Source organism: Sceloporus occidentalis, unplaced genomic scaffold (genome assembly GCF_023333645.1).
Source record: "Sceloporus occidentalis isolate IW3139 unplaced genomic scaffold, rSceOcc1.0.p SCAF_2, whole genome shotgun sequence".
Taxonomy (NCBI): Eukaryota; Metazoa; Chordata; class Lepidosauria; order Squamata; family Phrynosomatidae; genus Sceloporus; species Sceloporus occidentalis.
Window position 1 is genome coordinate 146,118,394 of NW_028316982.1, and position 23,814 is coordinate 146,142,207.

Sequence of the window (23,814 nt, forward strand, 5' to 3'; positions counted from 1 at the left end):
AGCAATGGCTGCCAAAGGATTGATGATGGTAGAATGGGGTGTTCTGGAAGAGGGCCTCAGTTATGATAAGGGGAGCCACCGAGAGCCAAATCAGCTCCATTTCTATAGCCTTGTCGGGGTCATTGGGTTCCATGGCAAAAGGCCTGGCAGGTAAGTAAGTGAGGCTTACCTTCGCCAGAGTATAGTTTTCTGCTTCTTAGGATAAGCTTTCAAGCACTCTCTGATGTGGTCGCCTATCTCCAGTATGCAGCTGTGCATAAGATTCTCCAGTTCTTCCACCGAGCGCCCCTTGCCTGGGTTGCCCAGATCTTGTATGGCCTTCCCGACTGGCCGCATCTTCTCTTCGCACTGAAGAGGGGAATAAAGAGAGAGGAGAAGCTATACTTTAGCCATGTGAAAGTGAAGGGTGGGAGGGAAGGCGGGAGAATTTTTTAAACTTGCCTATCGCATCGGACAGCTAAGGAGAGAGGAAAATCAGTTCATCTAAAATGTGATGCTGGAGAAGAGTTCAACGGATACTCTTTTCTGCATGCTTTCAGCATGCTAGGAGTGGCAGTAAACTTACAATGTCAAATGTTTCCTGATCCAGTAGCTCTTCCTCCTCTTCTTCCTCCTGTTTTGCCATAGCTATGGGCTCGCTCCCAGCTGTAATGTAGACAGGGCCCTGGGGTGGCTTCCCTTGATCTCCAACTTTGGCCTCACTCTCTTTGGCCTGTGAAAGAAGAAAATTGGTCAGATTAGTCCTAAAGCAAAACGAGAGATCTGACCCTTGGAAGAAAGGAGGGGAAGAGGGTGTGACATTGCCTTGTTGTGGTGCTGCTGCTGGTGGTGCTGGCGTGTCTCCAGGTCATTTTGGACTAATGGAGTCCTAAAGGCAAAGCTGTCTTAGGTTCTTCTGGGCTAATTTCTTCAGAGGGGCTTCAGAGGTACTCAGACGAGTGCGGTGCCTGGGAGGAAAATGACAGCATCCTTAGCTTTGTTGCGAGAATTCTTCCAAGGGACGGGGAGCATTAAGGACACGAACGGGATCCTGCAAGTAGATCAATCTAACCCTTGACCTTTTGACCTCTGAAGCTGACCTTTGACCCTGACCCCTGCCCTTTGATCCCTGGTCCTGACCCCTGACCTTTGACCCTTGACCCCTGACCTCTGAAGCTGACCTTTGACCTTGACCCCTGACCTTTGACCCCTCGCCCTGACCCTTGACCTTTTGACCTCTGAAGCTGACCTTTGACCCTGACCCCTGACCTTTGACCCCTGGTCCTGACCCCTGACCTTTGACCCTTGACCCCTGACCTCTGAAGCTGACCTTTGACCTTGACCCCTGACCTTTGACCCCTGGCCCTGACCCTTAACCTTTTGACCTCTGAAGCTGACCTTTGACCCTAACCCCTGACCCTTGACCCCTGGCCCTGACCCCTGACCCTGGCCCTGGCCCTGACCCTGCCACCCCCGTTTTGCAAGTCGTTTAGACCGGATTTCGCAGAAAAATGTTGGATTCCGGAAAGTACCAAAGTAATTCTGACTCCATGGTCTGATCATGGGATGCTTAGGATAGGATTCCGGATGGGAACCAAAGTAGAGAAGGGGAGGCCTCTTTGGAGGATCTCACCCCAAATGATGGAGGACGAAAGATGTGTCCTAGAGCTGGAAAAGAAAATCGCTCTTCTGCAATTGTTAAAAGGAAAAGGAGACTTTGTCCCAGTTTCGTGGTGGGAAGAGCTCAAGAGAGCCATGAAAGAACGGTGTGTGCAGTTACTGAAGGGCTATTATAAACAAGAGCTAAAAGATTACCAAGAAGCACTTTATCTCTTTTTGAAGATCCATTATAGGATTAGTAAGGGGTTTCCTTATGATCAGCAAAAGCTGGATCAAGCCAAGATGAAGATTAGAGACTATCACAAACAACAGAGGAAGATCAGGGTAGAAAGGCAGAGGAATAGGACAAAAGGACCGGTTTTGGAGAAAGGAGAATGGGAAAAAGACAGGATAGGAAAGATTAGAAGTGAGGAAATGACTAGCCTCCAGAATAAGAAAGACGGTCAGACCGTAAGCAATACTAGGGAGATGCTTTCGCTGATGGGACAGCTGTATGGAGAATTGTACGAGGGAGAAAACATTGAGGCTGAGACGATAGATAACTTCTTGAAAAGGGTGAACGGGGATAGCCATCAGGGCCTCTTGACGGAAGAGTAGAAGGAAGAGTTTTGTAGACCCATCACACCGGAGGAGGTCAAGAGAGTGATTACGGAAGGGAGGGTCAAGTCGGCCGCTGGCCCCGACGGTCTCAATTATAGCTTCTACAAAAGGTTTAAAGAGACCATGAGTACCATTTTGGCAGGAGTTTTTAACACCGCTCTGGAGACAGAGAACTTGGGAGACGGTTTTTATACTGGTCTCCTTATTTTCCTGCCCAAGGCGGGAGATGCCACGCTTCCAGAAAACTGGCGTCCCATCACCCTCACTAATGTGGACTACAGGATTTTGGCCAAAGTCCTGAATAATAGACTGGTAAAGGTCATATCGAAACTGGTGGTAGGTACTCAGACGAGTGCGGTGCCTGGGAGGAAAATGACAGCATCCTTAGCTTTGTTGCGAGAATTCTTCCAAGGGACGGGGAGCATTAAGGACACGAACGGGATCCTGCAAGTAGATCAATCTAACCCTTGACCTTTTGACCTCTGAAGCTGACCTTTGACCCTGACCCCTGCCCTTTGATCCCTGGTCCTGACCCCTGACCTTTGACCCTTGACCTCTGACCTCTGAAGCTGACCTTTGACCTTGACCCCTGACCTTTGACCCCTGGCCCTGACCCTTGACCTTTTGACCTCTGAAGCTTACCTTTGACCCTGACCCCTGACCTTTGACCCCTGGTCCTGACCCCTGACCTTTGACCCTTGACCCCTGACCTTTGACCTTGACCCCTGACCTTTGACCCCTGGCCCTGACCCTTAACCTTTTGACCTCTGAAGCTGACCTTTGACCCTAACCCCTTACCCTTGACCCCTGGCCCTGACCCCTGACCCTGGCCCTGGCCCTGACCCTGCCACCCCCGTTTTGCAAGTCGTTTAGACCGGATTTCGCAGAAAAATGTTGGATTCCGGAAAGTACCAAAGTAATTCTGACTCCATGGTCTGATCATGGGATGCTTAGGATAGGATTCCGGATGGGAACCAAAGTAGAGAAGGGGAGGCCTCTTTGGAGGATCTCACCCCAAATGATGGAGGACGAAAGATGTGTCCTAGAGCTGGAAAAGAAAATCGCTCTTCTGCAATTGTTAAAAGGAAAAGGAGACTTTGTCCCAGTTTCGTGGTGGGAAGAGCTCAAGAGAGCCATGAAAGAACGGTGTGTGCAGTTACTGAAGGGCTATTATAAACAAGAGCTAAAAGATTACCAAGAAGCACTTTATCTCTTTTTGAAGATCCATTATAGGATTAGTAAGGGGTTTCCTTATGATCAGCAAAAGCTGGATCAAGCCAAGATGAAGATTAGAGACTATCACAAACAACAGAGGAAGATCAGGGTAGAAAGGCAGAGGAATAGGACAAAAGGACCGGTTTTGGAGAAAGGAGAATGGGAAAAAGACAGGATAGGAAAGATTAGAAGTGAGGAAATGACTAGCCTCCAGAATAAGAAAGACGGTCAGACCGTAAGCAATACTAGGGAGATGCTTTCGCTGATGGGACAGCTGTATGGAGAATTGTACGAGGGAGAAAACATTGAGGCTGAGACGATAGATAACTTCTTGAAAAGGGTGAACGGGGATAGCCATCAGGGCCTCTTGACGGAAGAGTAGAAGGAAGAGTTTTGTAGACCCATCACACCGGAGGAGGTCAAGAGAGTGATTACGGAAGGGAGGGTCAAGTCGGCCGCTGGCCCCGACGGTCTCAATTATAGCTTCTACAAAAGGTTTAAAGAGACCATGAGTACCATTTTGGCAGGAGTTTTTAACACCGCTCTGGAGACAGAGAACTTTGGAGACGGTTTTTATACTGGTCTCCTTATTTTCCTGCCCAAGGCGGGAGATGCCACGCTTCCAAAAAACTGGCGTCCCATCACCCTCACTAATGTGGACTACAGGATTTTGGCCAAAGTCCTGAATAATAGACTGGTAAAGGTCATATCGAAACTGGTGGTAGGTACTCAGACGAGTGCGGTGCCTGGGAGGAAAATGACAGCATCCTTAGCTTTGTTGCGAGAATTCTTCCAAGGGACGGGGAGCATTAAGGACACGAACGGGATCCTGCAAGTAGATCAATCTAACCCTAACCCTAACCCTAACCCTAATCCTAACCCTAACCCTTGACTCTTGGCCCATGGCCCTTGGCCCTTGACCCCAGACACCTGACCCCTGACCCTGACCCTTGACCCTTGACCCCTGACCTTTGACCCTTGACCTCTGACCTCTGAAGCTGACCTTTGACCTTGACCCCTGACCTTTGACCCCTGGCCCTGACCCTTGACCTTTTGACCTCTGAAGCTGACCTTTGATCCTGACCCCTGACCTTTGACCCCCTGGTCCTGACCCCTGACCTTTGACCCTTGACCCCTGACCTCTGAAGCTGACCTTTGACCTTGACCCCTGACCTTTGACCCTGGCCCTGACCCTTGACCTTTTGACCTCTGAAGCTGACCTTTGACCCTGACCCCTGACCTTTGACCCCTGGCCCTGACCCCTGACCTTTGACCCTTGACCCCTGACCTCTGAAGCCGACCTTTGACCTTGACCCTTGACCTTTGACCCCTGGCCCTGACCCTTAACCTTTTGACCTCTGAAGCTGACCTTTGACCCCTGGCCCTGACCCTTGACCCCTGGCCCTGACCCCTGACCCTGACCCTTGCCCCCTGACCCCTGACCCTGGCCCTGGCCCTGACCCTGCCACCCCCGTTTTGCAAGTCGTTTAGACCGGATTTCGCAGAAAAATGTTGGATTCCGGAAAGTACCAAAGTAATTCTGACTCCATGGTCTGATCATGGGATGCTTAGGATAGGATTCCGGATGGGAACCAAAGTAGAGAAGGGGAGGCCTCTTTGGAGGATCTCACCCCAAATGATGGAGGACGAAAGATGTGTCCTAGAGCTGGAAAAGAAAATCGCTCTTCTGCAATTGTTAAAAGGAAAAGGAGACTTTGTCCCAGTTTCGTGGTGGGAAGAGCTCAAGAGAGCCATGAAAGAACGGTGTGTGCAGTTACTGAAGGGCTATTATAAACAAGAGCTAAAAGATTACCAAGAAGCACTTTATCTCTTTTTGAAGATCCATTATAGGATTAGTAAGGGGTTTCCTTATGATCAGCAAAAGCTGGATCAAGCCAAGATGAAGATTAGAGACTATCACAAACAACAGAGGAAGATCAGGGTAGAAAGGCAGAGGACTAGGACAAAAGGACCGGTTTTGGAGAAAGGAGAATGGGAAAAAGACAGGATAGGAAAGATTAGAAGTGAGGAAATGACTAGCCTCCAGAATAAGAAAGACGGTCAGACCGTAAGCAATACTAGGGAGATGCTTTCGCTGATGGGACAGCTGTATGGAGAATTGTACGAGGGAGAAAACATTGAGGCTGAGACGATAGATAACTTCTTGAAAAAGGTGAACGGGGATAGCCATCAGGGCCTCTTGACGGAAGAGTAGAAGGAAGAGTTTTGTAGACCCATCACACCGGAGGAGGTCAAGAGAGTGATTACGGAAGGGAGGGTCAAGTCGGCCGCTGGCCCCGACGGTCTCAATTATAGCTTCTACAAAAGGTTTAAAGAGACCATGAGTACCATTTTGGCAGGAGTTTTTAACACCGCTCTGGAGACAGAGAACTTGGGAGACGGTTTTTATACTGGTCTCCTTATTTTCCTGCCCAAGGCGGGAGATGCCACGCTTCCAAAAAACTGGCGTCCCATCACCCTCACTAATGTGGACTACAGGATTTTGGCCAAAGTCCTGAATAATAGACTGGTAAAGGTCATATCGAAACTGGTGGTAGGTACTCAGACGAGTGCGGTGCCTGGGAGAAAAATGACAGCATCCTTAGCTTTGTTGCGAGAATTCTTCCAAGGGACGGGGAGCATTAAGGACACGAACGGGATCCTGCAAGTAGATCAATCTAACCCTAACCCTAACCCTAACCCTAACCCTAATCCTAACCCTAACCCTTGACTCTTGGCCCTTGGCCGTTGGCCCTTGACCCCAGACCCCCGATCCCCTGACCCTGACCCCTGACCCTTGACCCATGGCCCTGACCCCCTGACCCTTGACCTTTGACCCCTGACCCTGACCTTTGACCCCTGACCCTGACCTTTGACCCCCTGACCCTGACCTTTGACCTTTGACCCTGACCCCTGACCTTTGACCCCTGACCCTGACCTTTGACCCCTTACCCTGACCTTTGACCCCTGACCCTGACCTTTGACCTTTGACCCTGACCCCTGACCTTTCACCCCGGACCCTTGACCTTTGACCTCTGACCTCTGACCCTTAACCTTTGACCCTGACCCTTGACCTTTGACCCCCCGAACCTGACCTTTGACCCCGACCCTGACCTTTGACCTTTGACCCTGACCCTTGACCTTTGACCCCTTCCCGTGACCTTTGACCCCCCGACCCTGACCTTTGACCCCTGACCCTGACCTTTGACCCCTGACCCTGACCCCTGACCTTTGACCCCTGACCCTTCACCTTTGACCCCTGACCTCTGACCCTTGACCTTTGACCCCCCCGACCCTGACCTTTGACCTTTGACCCTGACCCTTGACCTTTGACCCCTGCCCTTGACCTTTGACCCTGGCCCTTGACCTTTGACCCCTGACCCTGACCTCTGACCCTTGACCTTTGACCCTGCCCTTGACATTTGACCCCTGAGCTGACCTTTGACCCCTGACCTTGACCCTTGACCCCTGGCCCTGTCACCCTGACCCTGACCCCTGACCCCTGACCCCTGACCCCTGGCCCTGGCCCTGCCACCTGCGTTTTGCAAGTCGTTTAGACCGGATTTGGGCAGAAAAATGTTGGATTCCGGAAAGTACCAAAGTAATTCTGACTCCATGGTCTGATCATGGGATGCTTAGGATAGGATTCCGGATGGGAACCAAAGTAGAGAAGGGGAGGCCTCTTTGGAGGATCTCACCCCGAATGATGGAGGACGAAAGATGTGTCCTAGAGCTGGAAAAGAAAATCGCTCTTCTGCAATTGTTAAAAGGAAAAGGAGACTTTGTCCCAGTTTCGTGGTGGGAAGAGCTCAAGAGAGCCATGAAAGAACGGTGTGTGCAGTTACTGAAGGGCTATTATAAACAAGAGCTAAAAGATTACCAAGAAGCACTTTATCTCTTTTTGAAGATCCATTATAGGATTAGTAAGGGGTTTCCTTATGATCAGCAAAAGCTGGATCAAGCCAAGATGAAGATTAGAGACTATCACAAACAACAGAGGAAGATCAGGGTAGAAAGGCAGAGGAATAGGACAAAAGGACCGGTTTTGGAGAAAGGAGAATGGGAAAAAGACAGGATAGGAAAGATTAGAAGTGAGGAAATGACTAGCCTCCAGAATAAGAAAGACGGTCAGACCGTAAGCAATACTAGGGAGATGCTTTCGCTGATGGGACAGCTGTATGGAGAATTGTACGAGGGAGAAAACATTGAGGGCTGAGACGATAGATAACTTCTTGAAAAGGGTGAACGGGGATAGCCATCAGGGCCTCTTGACGGAAGAGTAGAAGGAAGAGTTTTGTAGACCCATCACACCGGAGGAGGTCAAGAGAGTGATTACGGAAGGGAGGGTCAAGTCGGCCCCTGGCCCCGACGGTCTCAATTATACCTTCTACAAAAGGTTTAAAGAGACCATGAGTACCATTTTGGCAGGAGTTTTTAACACCGCTCTGGAGACAGAGAACTTGGGAGACGGTTTTTATACTGGTCTCCTTATTTTCCTGCCCAAGGCGGGAGATGCCACGCTTCCAGAAAACTGGCGTCCCATCACCCTCACTAATGTGGACTACAGGATTTTGGCCAAAGTCCTGAATAATAGACTGGTAAAGGTCATATCGAAACTGGTGGTAGGTACTCAGACGAGTGCGGTGCCTGGGAGGAAAATGACAGCATCCTTAGCTTTGTTGCGAGAATTCTTCCAAGGGACAGGGAGCATTAAGGACACGAACGGGATCCTGCAAGTAGATCAATCTAACCCTAACCCTAACCCTAACCCTAACCCTAATCCTAACCCAAACCCTTGACTCTTGGCCCATGGCCCTTGGCCCTTGACCCCAGACCCCCGACCCCTGACCCTGACCCTTGACCCCTGACCCTGACCCTTGACCCCTGACCTTTGACCCTTGACCTCTGACCTCTGAAGCTGACCTTTGACCTTGACCCCTGACCTTTGACCCCTGGCCCTTGACCTTTTTACCTCTGAAGCTGACCTTTGACCCTGACCCCTGACCTTTGCCCCCTGGTCCTGACCCCTGACCTTTGACCCTTGACCCCTGACCTCTGAAGCTGACCTTTGACCTTGACCCTTGACCTTTGACCCCTGGCCCAGACCCTTGACCTTTTGACCTCTGAAGCTGACCTTTGACCCTGACCTGACCCTTGCCCCCTGACCCCTGACCCTGGCCCTGGCCCTGACCCTGCCACCCCCGTTTTGCAAGTCGTTTAGACCGGATTTGGGCAGAAAAATGTTGGATTCCGGAAAGTACCAAAGTAATTCTGACTCCATGGTCTGATCATGGGATGCTTAGGATAGGATTCCGGATGGGAACCAAAGTAGAGAAGGGGAGGCCTCTTTGGAGGATCTCACCCCAAATGATGGAGGACGAAAGATGTGTCCTAGAGCTGGAAAAGAAAATCGCTCTTCTGCAATTGTTAAAAGGAAAAGGAGACTTTGTCCCAGTTTCGTGGTGGGAAGAGCTCAAGAGAGCCATGAAAGAACGGTGTGTGCAGTTACTGAAGGGCTATTATAAACAAGAGCTAAAAGATTACCAAGAAGCACTTTATCTCTTTTTGAAGATCCATTATAGGATTAGTAAGGGGTTTCCTTATGATCAGCAAAAGCTGGATCAAGCCAAGATGAAGATTAGAGACTATCACAAACAACAGAGGAAGATCAGGGTAGAAAGGCAGAGGAATAGGACAAAAGGACCGGTTTTGGAGAAAGGAGAATGGGAAAAAGACAGGATAGGAAAGATTAGAAGTGAGGAAATGACTAGCCTCCAGAATAAGAAAGACGGTCAGACCGTAAGCAATACTAGGGAGATGCTTTCGCTGATGGGACAGCTGTATGGAGAATTGTACGAGGGAGAAAACATTGAGGCTGAGACGATAGATAACTTCTTGAAAAGGGTGAACGGGGATAGCCATCAGGGCCTCTTGACGGAAGAGTAGAAGGAAGAGTTTTGTAGACCCATCACACCGGAGGAGGTCAAGAGAGTGATTACGGAAGGGAGGGTCAAGTCGGCCCCTGGCCCCGACGGTCTCAATTATAGCTTCTACAAAAGGTTTAAAGAGACCATGAGTACCATTTTGGCAGGAGCTTTTAACACCGCTCTGGAGACAGAGAACTTGGGAGACGGTTTTTATACTGGTCTCCTTATTTTCCTGCCCAAGGCGGGAGATGCCACGCTTCCAGAAAACTGGCGTCCCATCACCCTCACTAATGTGGACTACAGGATTTTGGCCAAAGTCCTGAATAATAGACTGGTAAAGGTCATATCGAAACTGGTGGTAGGTACTCAGACGAGTGCGGTGCCTGGGAGGAAAATGACAGCATCCTTAGCTTTGTTGCGAGAATTCTTCCAAGGGACGGGGAGCATTAAGGACACGAACGGGATCCTGCAAGTAGATCAATCTAACCCTAACCCTAACCCTAACCCTAACCCTAACCCTAACCCTTGACTCTTGGCCCATGGCCCTTGGCCCTTGACCCCAGACCCCCGACCCCTGACCCCTGACATTTGACCCCTGGTCCTGACCCCTGACCTTTGACCCTTGACCCCTGACCTCTGAAGCTGACCTTTGACCTTGACCCCTGACCTTTGACCCCTGGCCCAGACCCTTGCCTTTTGACCTCTGAAGCTGACCTTTGATCCTGACCCCTGACCTTTGACCCCTGGTCCTGACCCCTGACCTTTGACCCTTGACCCCTGACCTCTGAAGCTGACCTTTGACATTGACCCCTGACCTTTGACCCTGGCCCTGACCCTTGACCTTTTGACCTCTGAAGCTGACCTTTGACCCTGACCCCTGACCTTTGACCCCTGACCCTGACCCCTGACCTTTGACCCTTGACCCCTGACCTCTGAAGCCGACCTTTGACCTTGACCCTTGACCTTTGACCCCTGGCACTGACCCTTAACCTTTTGACCTCTGAAGCTGACCTTTGACCCTAACCCCTGACCCTTGACCCCTGGCCCTGACCCCTGACCCCTGGCCCTGGCCCTGACCCTGCCACCCCCGTTTTGCAAGTCGTTTAGACCGGATTTCGCAGAAAAATGTTGGATTCCGGAAAGTACCAAAGTAATTCTGACTCCATGGTCTGATCATGGGATGCTTAGGATAGGATTCCGGATGGGAACCAAAGTAGAGAAGGGGAGGCCTCTTTGGAGGATCTCACCCCAAATGATGGAGGACGAAAGATGTGTCCTAGAGCTGGAAAAGAAAATCGCTCTTCTGCAATTGTTAAAAGGAAAAGGAGACTTTGTCCCAGTTTCGTGGTGGGAAGAGCTCAAGAGAGCCATGAAAGAACGGTGTGTGCAGTTACTGAAGGGCTATTATAAACAAGAGCTAAAAGATTACCAAGAAGCACTTTATCTCTTTTTGAAGATCCATTATAGGATTAGTAAGGGGTTTCCTTATGATCAGCAAAAGCTGGATCAAGCCAAGATGAAGATTAGAGACTATCACAAACAACAGAGGAAGATCAGGGTAGAAAGGCAGAGGACTAGGACAAAAGGACCGGTTTTGGAGAAAGGAGAATGGGAAAAAGACAGGATAGGAAAGATTAGAAGTGAGGAAATGACTAGCCTCCAGAATAAGAAAGACGGTCAGACCGTAAGCAATACTAGGGAGATGCTTTCGCTGATGGGACAGCTGTATGGAGAATTGTACGAGGGAGAAAACATTGAGGCTGAGACGATAGATAACTTCTTGAAAAGGGTGAACGGGGATAGCCATCAGGGCCTCTTGACGGAAGAGTAGAAGGAAGAGTTTTGTAGACCCATCACACCGGAGGAGGTCAAGAGAGTGATTACGGAAGGGAGGGTCAAGTCGGCCGCTGGCCCCGACGGTCTCAATTATAGCTTCTACAAAAGGTTTAAAGAGACCATGAGTACCATTTTGGCAGGAGTTTTTAACACCGCTCTGGAGACAGAGAACTTGGGAGACGGTTTTTATACTGGTCTCCTTATTTTCCTGCCCAAGGCGGGAGATGCCACGCTTCCAAAAAACTGGCGTCCCATCACCCTCACTAATGTGGACTACAGGATTTTGGCCAAAGTCCTGAATAATAGACTGGTAAAGGTCATATCGAAACTGGTGGTAGGTACTCAGACGAGTGCGGTGCCTGGGAGAAAAATGACAGCATCCTTAGCTTTGTTGCGAGAATTCTTCCAAGGGACGGGGAGCATTAAGGACACGAACGGGATCCTGCAAGTAGATCAATCTAACCCTAACCCTAACCCTAACCCTAACCCTAATCCTAACCCTAACCCTTGACTCTTGGCCCTTGGCCCTTGGCCCTTGACCCCAGACCCCCGATCCCCTGACCCTGACCCCTGACCCTTGACCCATGGCCCTGACCCCCTGACCCTTGACCTTTGACCCCTGACCCTGACCTTTGACCCCTGACCCTGACCTTTGACCCCTGACCCTGACCTTTGACCTTTGACCCTGACCCCTGACCTTTGACCCCTGACCCTGACCTTTGACCCCTTACTCTGACCTTTGACCCCTGACCCTGACCTTTGACCTTTGACCCTGACCCCTGACCTTTCACCCCGGACCCTTGACCTTTGACCTCTGACCTCTGACCCTTGACCTTTGACCCTGACCCTTGACCTTTGACCCCCGAACCTGACCTTTGACCCCCCCCGACCCTGACCTTTGACCTTTGACCCTGACCCTTGACCTTTGACCCCTGCCCTTGACCTTTGACCCCCGACCCTGACCTTTGACCCCTGACCCTGACCTTTGACCCCCCTGACCTTGACCCCTGACCTTTGACCCCTGACCCTTGACCTTTGACCCCTGACCTCTGACCCTTGACCTTTGACCCCCCGACCCTGACCTTTGACCTTTGACCTGACCCTTGACCTTTGACCCCTGCCCTTGACCTTTGACCCTGGCCCTTGACCTTTGACCCCTGACCCTGACCTCTGACCTCTGACCCTTGACCTTTGACCCTGCCCTTTACATTTGACCCCTGAGCTGACCTTTGACCCCTGACCTTGACCCTTGACCCCTGGCCCTGCCACCCTGACCCTGACCCCTGACCCCTGGCCCTGGCCCTGGCCCTGGCCCTGCCACCTGCATTTTGCAAGTCGTTTAGACCGGATTTGGGCAGAAAAATGGTGGATTCCGGAAAGTACCAAAGTAATTCTGACTCCATGGTCTGATCATGGGATGCTTAGGATAGGATTCTGGATGGGAACCAAAGTAGAGAAGGGGAGGCCTCTTTGGAAGATCTCACCCCGAATGATGGAGGACGAAAGATGTGTCCTAGAGCTGGAAAAGAAAATCGCTCTTCTGCAATTGTTAAAAGGAAAAGGAGACTTTGTCCCAGTTTCGTGGTGGGAAGAGCTCAAGAGAGCCATGAAAGAACGGTGTGTGCAGTTACTGAAGGGCTATTATAAACAAGAGCTAAAAGATTACCAAGAAGCACTTTATCTCTTTTTGAAGATCCATTATAGGATTAGTAAGGGGTTTCCTTATGATCAGCAAAAGCTGGATCAAGCCAAGATGAAGATTAGAGACTATCACAAACAACAGAGGAAGATCAGGGTAGAAAGGCAGAGGAATAGGACAAAAGGACCGGTTTTGGAGAAAGGAGAATGGGAAAAAGACAGGATAGGAAAGATTAGAAGTGAGGAAATGACTAGCCTCCAGAATAAGAAAGACGGTCAGACCGTAAGCAATACTAGGGAGATGCTTTCGCTGATGGGACAGCTGTATGGAGAATTGTACGAGGGAGAAAACATTGAGGCTGAGACGATAGATAACTTCTTGAAAAGGGTGAACAGGGATAGCCATCAGGGCCTCTTGACGGAAGAGTAGAAGGAAGAGTTTTGTAGACCCATCACACCGGAGGAGGTCAAGAGAGTGATTACGGAAGGGAGGGTCAAGTCGGCCCCTGGCCCCGACGGTCTCAATTATAGCTTCTACAAAAGGTTTAAAGAGACCATGAGTACCATTTTGGCAGGAGTTTTTAACACCGCTCTGGAGACAGAGAACTTGGGAGACGGTTTTTATACTGGTCTCCTTATTTTCCTGCCCAAGGCAGGAGATGCCACGCTTCCAGAAAACTGGCGTCCCATCACCCTCACTAATGTGGACTACAGGATTTTGGCCAAAGTCCTGAATAATAGACTGGTAAAGGTCATATCGAAACTGGTGGTAGGTACTCAGACGAGTGCGGTGCCTGGGAGGAAAATGACAGCATCCTTAGCTTTGTTGCGAGAATTCTTCCAAGGGACGGGGAGCATTAAGGACACGAACGGGATCCTGCAAGTAGATCAATCTAACCCTAACCCTAACCCTAACCCTAACCCTAATCCTAACCCTAACCCTTGACTCTTGGCCCATGGCCCTTGGCCCTTGACCCCAGACCCCAGACCCTGACCCTTGATCCCTGACCCTTGACCTTGACCCTTGACCCCTGACCTTTGAACCTTGACCTCTGACCTCTGAAGCTGACCTTTGACCTTGACCCCTGACCTTTGACCCCTGGCCCTGACCCTTGACCTTTAGACCTCTGATGCTGACCTTTGACCCTGACCCCTGACCTTTGACCCCTGGTCCTGACCCCTGACCTTTGACCCTTGACCGCTGACCTCTGAAACTGACCTTTGACCTTGACCCCTGGCCTTTGACCCCTGACCCTGACCCCTGACCCTGACCCTTGCCCCCTGACCCCTGACCCTGGCCCTGGCCCTGACCCTGCCACCCCCGTTTTGCAAGTCGTTTAGACCGGATTTCGCAGAAAAATGTTGGATTCCGGAAAGTACCAAAGTAATTCTGACTCCATGGTCTGATCATGGGATGCTTAGGATAGGATTCCGGATGGGAACCAAAGTAGAGAAGGGGAGGCCTCTTTGGAGGATCTCACCCCAAATGATGGAGGACGAAAGATGTGTCCTAGAGCTGGAAAAGAAAATCGCTCTTCTGCAATTGTTAAAAGGAAAAGGAGACTTTGTCCCAGTTTCGTGGTGGGAAGAGCTCAAGAGAGCCATGAAAGAACGGTGTGTGCAGTTACTGAAGGGCTATTATAAACAAGAGCTAAAAGATTACCAAGAAGCACTTTATCTCTTTTTGAAGATCCATTATAGGATTAGTAAGGGGTTTCCTTATGATCAGCAAAAGCTGGATCAAGCCAAGATGAAGATTAGAGACTATCACAAACAACAGAGGAAGATCAGGGTAGAAAGGCAGAGGACTAGGACAAAAGGACCGGTTTTGGAGAAAGGAGAATGGGAAAAAGACAGGATAGGAAAGATTAGAAGTGAGGAAATGACTAGCCTCCAGAATAAGAAAGACGGTCAGACCGTAAGCAATACTAGGGAGATGCTTTCGCTGATGGGACAGCTGTATGGAGAATTGTACGAGGGAGAAAACATTGAGGCTGAGACGATAGATAACTTCTTGAAAAGGGTGAACGGGGATAGCCATCAGGGCCTCTTGACGGAAGAGTAGAAGGAAGAGTTTTGTAGACCCATCACACCGGAGGAGGTCAAGAGAGTGATTACGGAAGGGAGGGTCAAGTCGGCCGCTGGCCCCGACGGTCTCAATTATAGCTTCTACAAAAGGTTTAAAGAGACCATGAGTACCATTTTGGCAGGAGTTTTTAACACCGCTCTGGAGACAGAGAACTTGGGAGACGGTTTTTATACTGGTCTCCTTATTTTCCTGCCCAAGGCGGGAGATGCCACGCTTCCAAAAAACTGGCGTCCCATCACCCTCACTAATGTGGACTACAGGATTTTGGCCAAAGTCCTGAATAATAGACTGGTAAAGGTCATATCGAAACTGGTGGTAGGTACTCAGACGAGTGCGGTGCCTGGGAGAAAAATGACAGCATCCTTAGCTTTGTTGCGAGAATTCTTCCAAGGGACGGGGAGCATTAAGGACACGAACGGGATCCTGCAAGTAGATCAATCTAACCCTAACCCTAACCCTAACCCTAACCCTAATCCTAACCCTAACCCTTGACTCTTGGCCTTTGGCCCTTGGCCCTTGACCCCAGACCCCCGATCCCCTGACCCTGACCCCTGACCCTTGACCCATGGCCCTGACCCCCTGACCCTTGACCTTTGACCCCTGACCCTGACCTTTGACCCCTGACCCTGACCTTTGACCCCCTGACCCTGACCTTTGACCTTTGACCCTGACCCCTGACCTTTGACCCCTGACCCTGACCTTTGACCCCTTACCCTGACCTTTGACCCCTGACCCTGACCTTTGACCTTTGACCCTGACCCCTGACCTTTCACCCCGGACCCTTGACCTTTGACCTCTGACCTCTGACCCTTGACCTTTGACCCTGACCCTTGACCTTTGACCCCCGAACCTGACCTTTGACCCCCCCGACCCTGACCTTTGACCTTTGACCCTGACCCTTGACCTTTGACCCCTGCCCTTGACCTTTGACCCCCGACCCTGACCTTTGACCCCTGACCCTGACCTTTGACCCCCTGACCCTGACCCCTGACCTTTGACCCCTGACCCTTGACCTTTGACCCCTGACCTCTGACCCTTGACCTTTGACCCCCCCCGACCCTGACCTTTGACCTTTGACCTGACCCTTGACCTTTGACCCCTGCCCTTGACCTTTGACCCTGGCCCTTGACCTTTGACCCCTGACCCTGACCTCTGACCTCTGACCCTTGACCTTTGACCCTGCCCTTTACATTTGACCCCTGAGCTGACCTTTGACCCCTGACCCTGACCCCTGACCCCTGGCCCTGGCCCTGGCCCTGGCCCTGCCACCTGCATTTTGCAAGTCGTTTAGACCGGATTTGGGCAGAAAAATGGTGGATTCCGGAAAGTACCAAAGTAATTCTGACTCCATGGTCTGATCATGGGATGCTTAGGATAGGATTCTGGATGGGAACCAAAGTAGAGAAGGGGAGGCCTCTTTGGAGGATCTCACCCCGAATGATGGAGGACGAAAGATGTGTCCTAGAGCTGGAAAAGAAAATCGCTCTTCTGCAATTGTTAAAAGGAAAAGGAGACTTTGTCCCAGTTTCGTGGTGGGAAGAGCTCAAGAGAGCCATGAAAGAACGGTGTGTGCAGTTACTGAAGGGCTATTATAAACAAGAGCTAAAAGATTACCAAGAAGCACTTTATCTCTTTTTGAAGATCCATTATAGGATTAGTAAGGGGTTTCCTTATGATCAGCAAAAGCTGGATCAAGCCAAGATGAAGATTAGAGACTATCACAAACAACAGAGGAAGATCAGGGTAGAAAGGCAGAGGAATAGGACAAAAGGACCGGTTTTGGAGAAAGGAGAATGGGAAAAAGACAGGATAGGAAAGATTAGAAGTGAGGAAATGACTAGCCTCCAGAATAAGAAAGACGGTCAGACCGTAAGCAATACTAGGGAGATGCTTTCGCTGATGGGACAGCTGTATGGAGAATTGTACGAGGGAGAAAACATTGAGGCTGAGACGATAGATAACTTCTTGAAAAGGGTGAACAGGGATAGCCATCAGGGCCTCTTGACGGAAGAGTAGAAGGAAGAGTTTTGTAGACCCATCACACCGGAGGAGGTCAAGAGAGTGATTACGGAAGGGAGGGTCAAGTCGGCCCCTGGCCCCGACGGTCTCAATTATAGCTTCTACAAAAGGTTTAAAGAGACCATGAGTACCATTTTGGCAGGAGTTTTTAACACCGCTCTGGAGACAGAGAACTTGGGAGACGGTTTTTATACTGGTCTCCTTATTTTCCTGCCCAAGGCGGGAGATGCCACGCTTCCAGAAAACTGGCGTCCCATCACCCTCACTAATGTGGACTACAGGATTTTGGCCAAAGTCCTGAATAATAGACTGGTAAAGGTCATATCGAAACTGGTGGTAGGTACTCAGACGAGTGCGGTGCCTGGGAGGAAAATGACAGCATCCTTAGCTTTGTTGCGAGAATTCTTCCAAGGGACGGGGAGCATTAAGGACACGAACGGGATCCTGCAAGTAGATCAATCTAACCCTAACCCTAACCCTAACCCTAACCCTAATCCTAACCCTAACCCTTGACTCTTGGCCCATGGCCCTTGGCCCTTGACCCCAGACCCCAGACCCTGACCCTTGATCCCTGACCCTTGACCTTGACCCTTGACCCCTGACCTTTGAACCTTGACCTCTGACCTCTGAAGCTGACCTTTGACCTTGACCCCTGACCTTTGACCCCTGGCCCTGACCCTTGACCTTTAGACCTCTGATGCTGACCTTTGACCCTGACCCCTGACCTTTGACCCCTGGTCCTGACCCCTGACCTTTGACCCTTGACCGCTGACCTCTGAAACTGACCTTTGACCTTGACCCCTGGCCTTTGACCCCTGACCCTGACCCCTGACCTTTTGACCTCTGAAGCTGACCTTTGACCCCTGGCCCTGACCCTTGACCTTTTGACCTCTGAAGCTGACCTTTGACCCCTGGCCCTGACCCTTGACCCCTGGCCCTGACCCCTGACCCTGACCCTTGCCCCCTGACCCCTGACCCTGGCCCTGGCCCTGACCCTGCCACCCCCGTTTTGCAAGTCGTTTAGACCGGATTTGGGCAGAAAAATGTTGGATTCTGGAAAGTACCAAAGTAATTCTGCTTCCATGGTCTGATCATGGGAAGCTTAGGATAGGATTCCGGATGGGAACCAAAGTAGAGAAGGGGAGGCCTCTTTGGAGGATCTCACCCCAAATGATGGAGGACGAAAGATGTGTCCTAGAGCTGGAAAAGAAAATCGCTCTTCTGCAATTGTTAAAAGGAAAAGGAGACTTTGTCCCAGTTTCGTGGTGGGAAGAGCTCAAGAGAGCCATGAAAGAACGGTGTGTGCAGTTACTGAAGGGCTATTATAAACAAGAGCTAAAAGATTACCAAGAAGCACTTTATCTCTTTTTGAAGATCCATTATAGGATTAGTAAGGGGTTTCCTTATGATCAGCAAAAGCTGGATCAAGCCAAGATGAAGATTAGAGACTATCACAAACAACAGAGGAAGATCAGGGTAGAAAGGCAGAGGAATAGGACAAAAGGACCGGTTTTGGAGAAAGGAGAATGGGAAAAAGACAGGATAGGAAAGATTAGAAGTGAGGAAATGACTAGCCTCCAGAATAAGAAAGACGGTCAGACCGTAAGCAATACTAGGGAGATGCTTTCGCTGATGGGACAGCTGTATGGAGAATTGTACGAGGGAGAAAACATTGAGGCTGAGACGATAGATAACTTCTTGAAAAGGGTGAATGGGGATAGCCATCAGGGCCTCTTGACGGAAGAGGAGAAGGAAGAGTTTTGTAGACCCATCACACCGGAGGAGGTCAAGAGAGTGATTACGGAAGGGAGGGTCAAGTCGGCCCCTGGCCCCGACGGTCTCAATTATAGCTTCTACAAAAGGTTTAAAGAGACCATGAGTACCATTTTGGCAGGAGTTTTTAACACCGCTCTGGAGACAGAGAACTTGGGAGACGGTTTTTATACTGGTCTCCCTATTTTCCTGCCCAAGGCGGGAGATGCCACGCTTCCAGAAAACTGGCGTCCCATCACCCTCACTAATGTGGACTACAGGATTTTGGCCAAAGTCCTGAATAATAGACTGGTAAAGGTCATATCGAAACTGGTGGTAGGTACTCAGACGAGTGCGGTGCCTGGGAGGAAAATGACAGCATCCTTAGCTTTGTTGCGAGAATTCTTCCAAGGGACGGGGAGCATGAAGGACACGAACGGGATCCTGCAAGTAGATCAATCTAACCCTAACCCTAACCCTAACCCTAACCCTAATTCTAACCCTAACCCTTGACTCTTGGCCCTTGGCCCTTGGCCCTTGACCCCAGACACCTGACACCTGACCCTGACCCTTGACCTTGACCCTTGACCCCTGACCTTTGACCCTTGACCTCTGATCTCTGAAGCTGACCTTTGACCTTGACCCCTGACCTTTGACCCCTGGCCCTGACCCTTGACCTTTTGACCTCTGAAGCTGACCTTTGACCCTAACCCCTGACCCTTGACCCCTGGCCCTGACCCTGACCCTGACCCTGACCCTTGCCCCCTGACCCCTGACCCTGGCCCTGGCCCTGACCCTGCCACCCCCGTTTTGCAAGTCGTTTAGACCGGATTTGGGCAGAAAAATGTTGGATTCCGGAAAGTACCAAAGTAATTCTGACTCCATGGTCTGATCATGGGATGCTTAGGATAGGATTCCGGATGGGAACCAAAGTAGAGAAGGGGAGGCCTCTTTGGAGGATCTCACCCCAAATGATGGAGGACGAAAGATGTGTCCTAGAGCTGGAAAAGAAAATCGCTCTTCTGCAATTGTTAAAAGGAAAAGAAGACTTTGTCCCAGTTTCGTGGTGAGAAGAGCTCAAGAGAGCCATGAAAGAACGGTGTGTGCAGTTACTGAAGGGCTATTATAAACAAGAGCTAAAAGATTACCAAGAAGCACTTTATCTCTTTTTGAAGATCCATTATAGGATTAGTAAGGGGTTTCCTTATGATCAGCAAAAGCTGGATCAAGCCAAGATGAAGATTAGAGACTATCACAAACAACAGGGTAGAAAGGCAGAGGAATAGGACAAAAGGACCGGTTTTGGAGAAAGGAGAATGGGAAAAAGACAGGATAGGAAAGATTAGAAGTGAGGAAATGACTAGCCTCCAGAATAAGAAAGACGGTCAGACCGTAAGCAATACTAGGGAGATGCTTTCGCTGATGGGACAGCTGTATGGAGAATTGTACGAGGGAGAAAACATTGAGGCTGAGACGATAGATAACTTCTTGAAAAGGGTGAACAGGGATAGCCATCAGGGCCTCTTGACGGAAGAGGAGAAGGAAGAGTTTTGTAGACCCATCACACCGGAGGAGGTCAAGAGAGTGATTACGGAAGGGAGGGTCAAGTCGGCCCCTGGCCCCGACGGTCTCAATTATAGCTTCTACAAAAGGCTTAAAGAGACCATGAGTACCATTTTGGCAGGAGTTTTTAACACCGCTCTGGAGACAGAGAACTTGGGAGACGGTTTTTATACTGGTTTCCTTATTTTCCTGCCCAAGGCGGGAGATGCCACGCTTCCAGAAAACTGGCGTCCCATCACCCTCACTAATGTGGACTACAGGATTTTGGCCAAAGACCTGAATAATAGACTGGTAAAGGTCATATCGAAACTGGTGGTAGGTACTCAGACGAGTGCGGTGCCTGGGAGGAAAATGACAGCATCCTTAGCTTTGTTGCGAGAATTCTTCCAAGGGACGGGGAGCATTAAGGACACGAACGGGATCCTGCAAGTAGATCAATCTAACCCTAACCCTAACCCTAACCCTAACCCTAATCCTAACCCTAACCCTTGACTCTTGGCCCTTGGCCCTTGGCCCTTGACCCCAGACCCCCGATCCCCTGACCCTGACCCCTGACCCTTGACCCATGGCCCTGACCCCCTGACCTTTGACCTTTGACCCCTGACCCTGACCTTTGACCCCTGACCCTGACCTTTGACCCCCCTGACCCTGACCTTTGACCTTTGACCCTGACCCTTGACCTTTGACCACTGACCCTTGACCTTTGACCTCTGACCTCTGACCCTTGACCTTTGACCCTGACCCTTGACCTTTGACCCTAACCCTTGACCTTTGACCCCCGAACCTGACCTTTGCCCCCAACCCTGACCTTTGACCCCCGACCCTGACCTTTGACCTTTGACCCTGACCCTTGACCTTTGACCCCTGCCCTTGACCTTTGACCCTGGCCCTTGACCTTTGACCCCTGACCCTGACCTCTGACCTCTGACCCTTGACCTTTGACCCTGCCCTTGACCTTTGACCCCTGAGCTGACCTTTGACCCCTGACCTTGACCCTTGACCCCTGGCCCTGCCACCCTGACCCCTGACCCCTGGCCCTGGCCCTGGCCCTGGCCCTGCCACCTGCCTTTTGCAAGTCGTTTAGACCGGATTTGGGCAGAAAAATGTTGGATTCCGGAAAGTACCAAAGTAATTCTGACTCCATGGTCTGATCATGGGATGCTTAGGATAGGATTCCGGATGGGAACCAAAGTAGAGAAGGGGAGGCCTCTTTGGAGGATCTCACCCTGAATGATGGAGGACGAAAGATGTGTCCTAGAGCTGGAAAAGAAAATCGCTCTTCTGCAATTGTTAAAAGGAAAAGGAGACTTTGTCCCAGTTTCGTGGTGGGAAGAGCTCAAGAGAGCCATGAAAGAACGGTGTGTGCAGTTACTGAAGGGCTATTATAAACAAGAGCTAAAAGATTACCAAGAAGCACTTTATCGCTTTTTGAAGATCCATTATAGGATTAGTAAGGGGTTTCCTTATGATCAGCAAAAGCTGGATCAAGCCAAGATGAAGATTAGAGACTATCACAAACAACAGGGTAGAAAGGCAGAGGAATAGGACAAAAGGACCGGTTTTGGAGAAAGGAGAATGGGAAAAAGACAGGATAGGAAAGATTAGAAGTGAGGAAATGACTAGCCTCCAGAATAAGAAAGACGGTCAGACCGTAAGCAATACTAGGGAGATGCTTTCGCTGATGGGACAGCTGTATGGAGAATTGTACGAGGGACAAAAGATTGAGGCTGAGACGATAGATAACTTCTTGAAAAGGGTGAACAGGGATAGCCATCAGGGCCTCTTGACGGAAGAGGAGAAGGAAGAGTTTTGTAGACCCATCACACCGGAGGAGGTCAAGAGAGTGATTACGGAAGGGAGGGTCAAGTCGGCCCCTGGCCCCGACGGTCTCAATTATAGCTTCTACAAAAGGTTTAAAGAGACCATGAGTACCATTTTGGCAGGAGTTTTTAACACCGCTCTGGAGACAGAGAACTTGGGAGACGGTTTTTATACTGGTCTCCTTATTTTCCTGCCCAAGGCGGGAGATGCCACGCTTCCAGAAAACTGGCGTCCCATCACCCTCACTAATGTGGACTACAGGATTTTGGCCAAAGACCTGAATAATAGACTGGTAAAGGTCATATCGAAACTGGTGGTAGGTACTCAGACGAGTGCGGTGCCTGGGAGGAAAATGACAGCATCCTTAGCTTTGTTGCGAGAATTCTTCCAAGGGACGGGGAGCATTAAGGACACGAACGGGATCCTGCAAGTAGATCAATCTAACCCTAACCCTAACCCTAATCCTAACCCTAACCCTTGACTCTTGGCCCTTGGCCCTTGGCCCTTGACCCCAGACCCCCGATCCCCTGACCCTGACCCCTGACCCTTGACCCATGGCCCTGACCCCCTGACCCTTGACCTTTGACCCCTGACCCTTGACCTTTGACCCCCCCCTGACCTTTGACCTTTGACCCCCTGACCCCTGACCTTTGACCCCTTACCCTGACCTTTGACCCCTGACCCTGACCTTTGACCCCTGACCCTGACCTTTGACCTTTGACCCTGACCCCTGACCTTTGACCCCTGACCCTTGACCTTTGACATCTGACCTCTGACCCTTGACCTTTGACCCTGACCCTTGACCTTTGACCCCCGAACCTGACCTTTGACCCCCCCCCGACCCTGACCTTTGACCTTTGACCCTGACCCTTGACCTTTGACCCCTGCCCTTGACCTTTGACCCCCGAACCTGACCTTTGACACCCCAAACCTGACCTTTGACCCCCGACCCTGACCTTTGACCTTTGACCCTGACCTTTGACCTTTGACCCTGACCCTTGACCTTTGACCCCTGCCCTTGACCTTTGACCCTGGCCCTTGACCTTTGACCCCTGACCCTGACCTCTGACCTCTGACCCTTGACCTTTGACCCTGCCCTTGACCTTTGACCCCTGACCTGACCTTTGACCCCTGACCTTGACCCTTGACCCCTGGCCCTGCCACCCTGACCCTGACCCCTGACCCCTGGCCCTGGCCCTGGCCCTGGCCCTGCCACCTGCGTTTTGCAAGTCGTTTAGACCGGATTTGGGCAGAAAAATGTTGGATTCCGGAAAGTACCAAAGTAATTCTGACTCCATGGTCTGATCATGGGATGCTTAGGATAGGATTCCGGATGGGAACCAAAGTAGAGAAGGGGAGGCCTCTTTGGAGGATCTCACCCCGAATGATGGAGGACGAAAGATGTGTCCTAGAGCTGGAAAAGAAAATCGCTCTTCTGCAATTGTTAAAAGGAAAAGGAGACTTTGTCCCAGTTTCGTGGTGGGAAGAGCTCAAGAGAGCCATGAAAGAACGGTGTGTGCAGTTACTGAAGGGCTATTATAAACAAGAGCTAAAAGATTACCAAGAAGCACTTTATCTCTTTTTGAAGATCCATTATAGGATTAGTAAGGGGTTTCCTTATGATCAGCAAAAGCTGGATCAAGCCAAGATGAAGATTAGAGACTATCACAAACAACAGAGGAAGATCAGGGTAGAAAGGCAGAGGAATAGGACAAAAGGACCGGTTTTGGAGAAAGGAGAATGGGAAAAAGACAG

The 23,814-nt window shown here is 50.4% G+C and overlaps 2 protein-coding genes across 2 annotated transcripts in view; one reads left to right on the plus strand and one right to left on the minus strand.

Moving 5' to 3' along the window:
- Positions 1 to 23,814, plus strand: part of CLN5 (CLN5 lysosomal BMP synthase) — a 105,372-nt gene that overhangs the window by 18,537 nt on the left and 63,021 nt on the right. The window lies entirely within an intron of this gene.
- The window catches only part of LOC149319121 (ATP-dependent chromatin remodeler CHD2-like), a 54,338-nt gene that overhangs the window by 2,431 nt on the left and 28,093 nt on the right, over positions 1 to 23,814 (minus strand). Inside the window, exons 8-9 of the mRNA XM_089507971.1 lie at positions 566 to 712; positions 170 to 348 (exon numbers count right to left, since the gene is read on the minus strand). Coding sequence (XP_089364097.1) covers positions 170 to 348; positions 566 to 712 — 326 coding nt within the window. The remainder of the gene's footprint in view (positions 1 to 169; positions 349 to 565; positions 713 to 23,814) is intronic.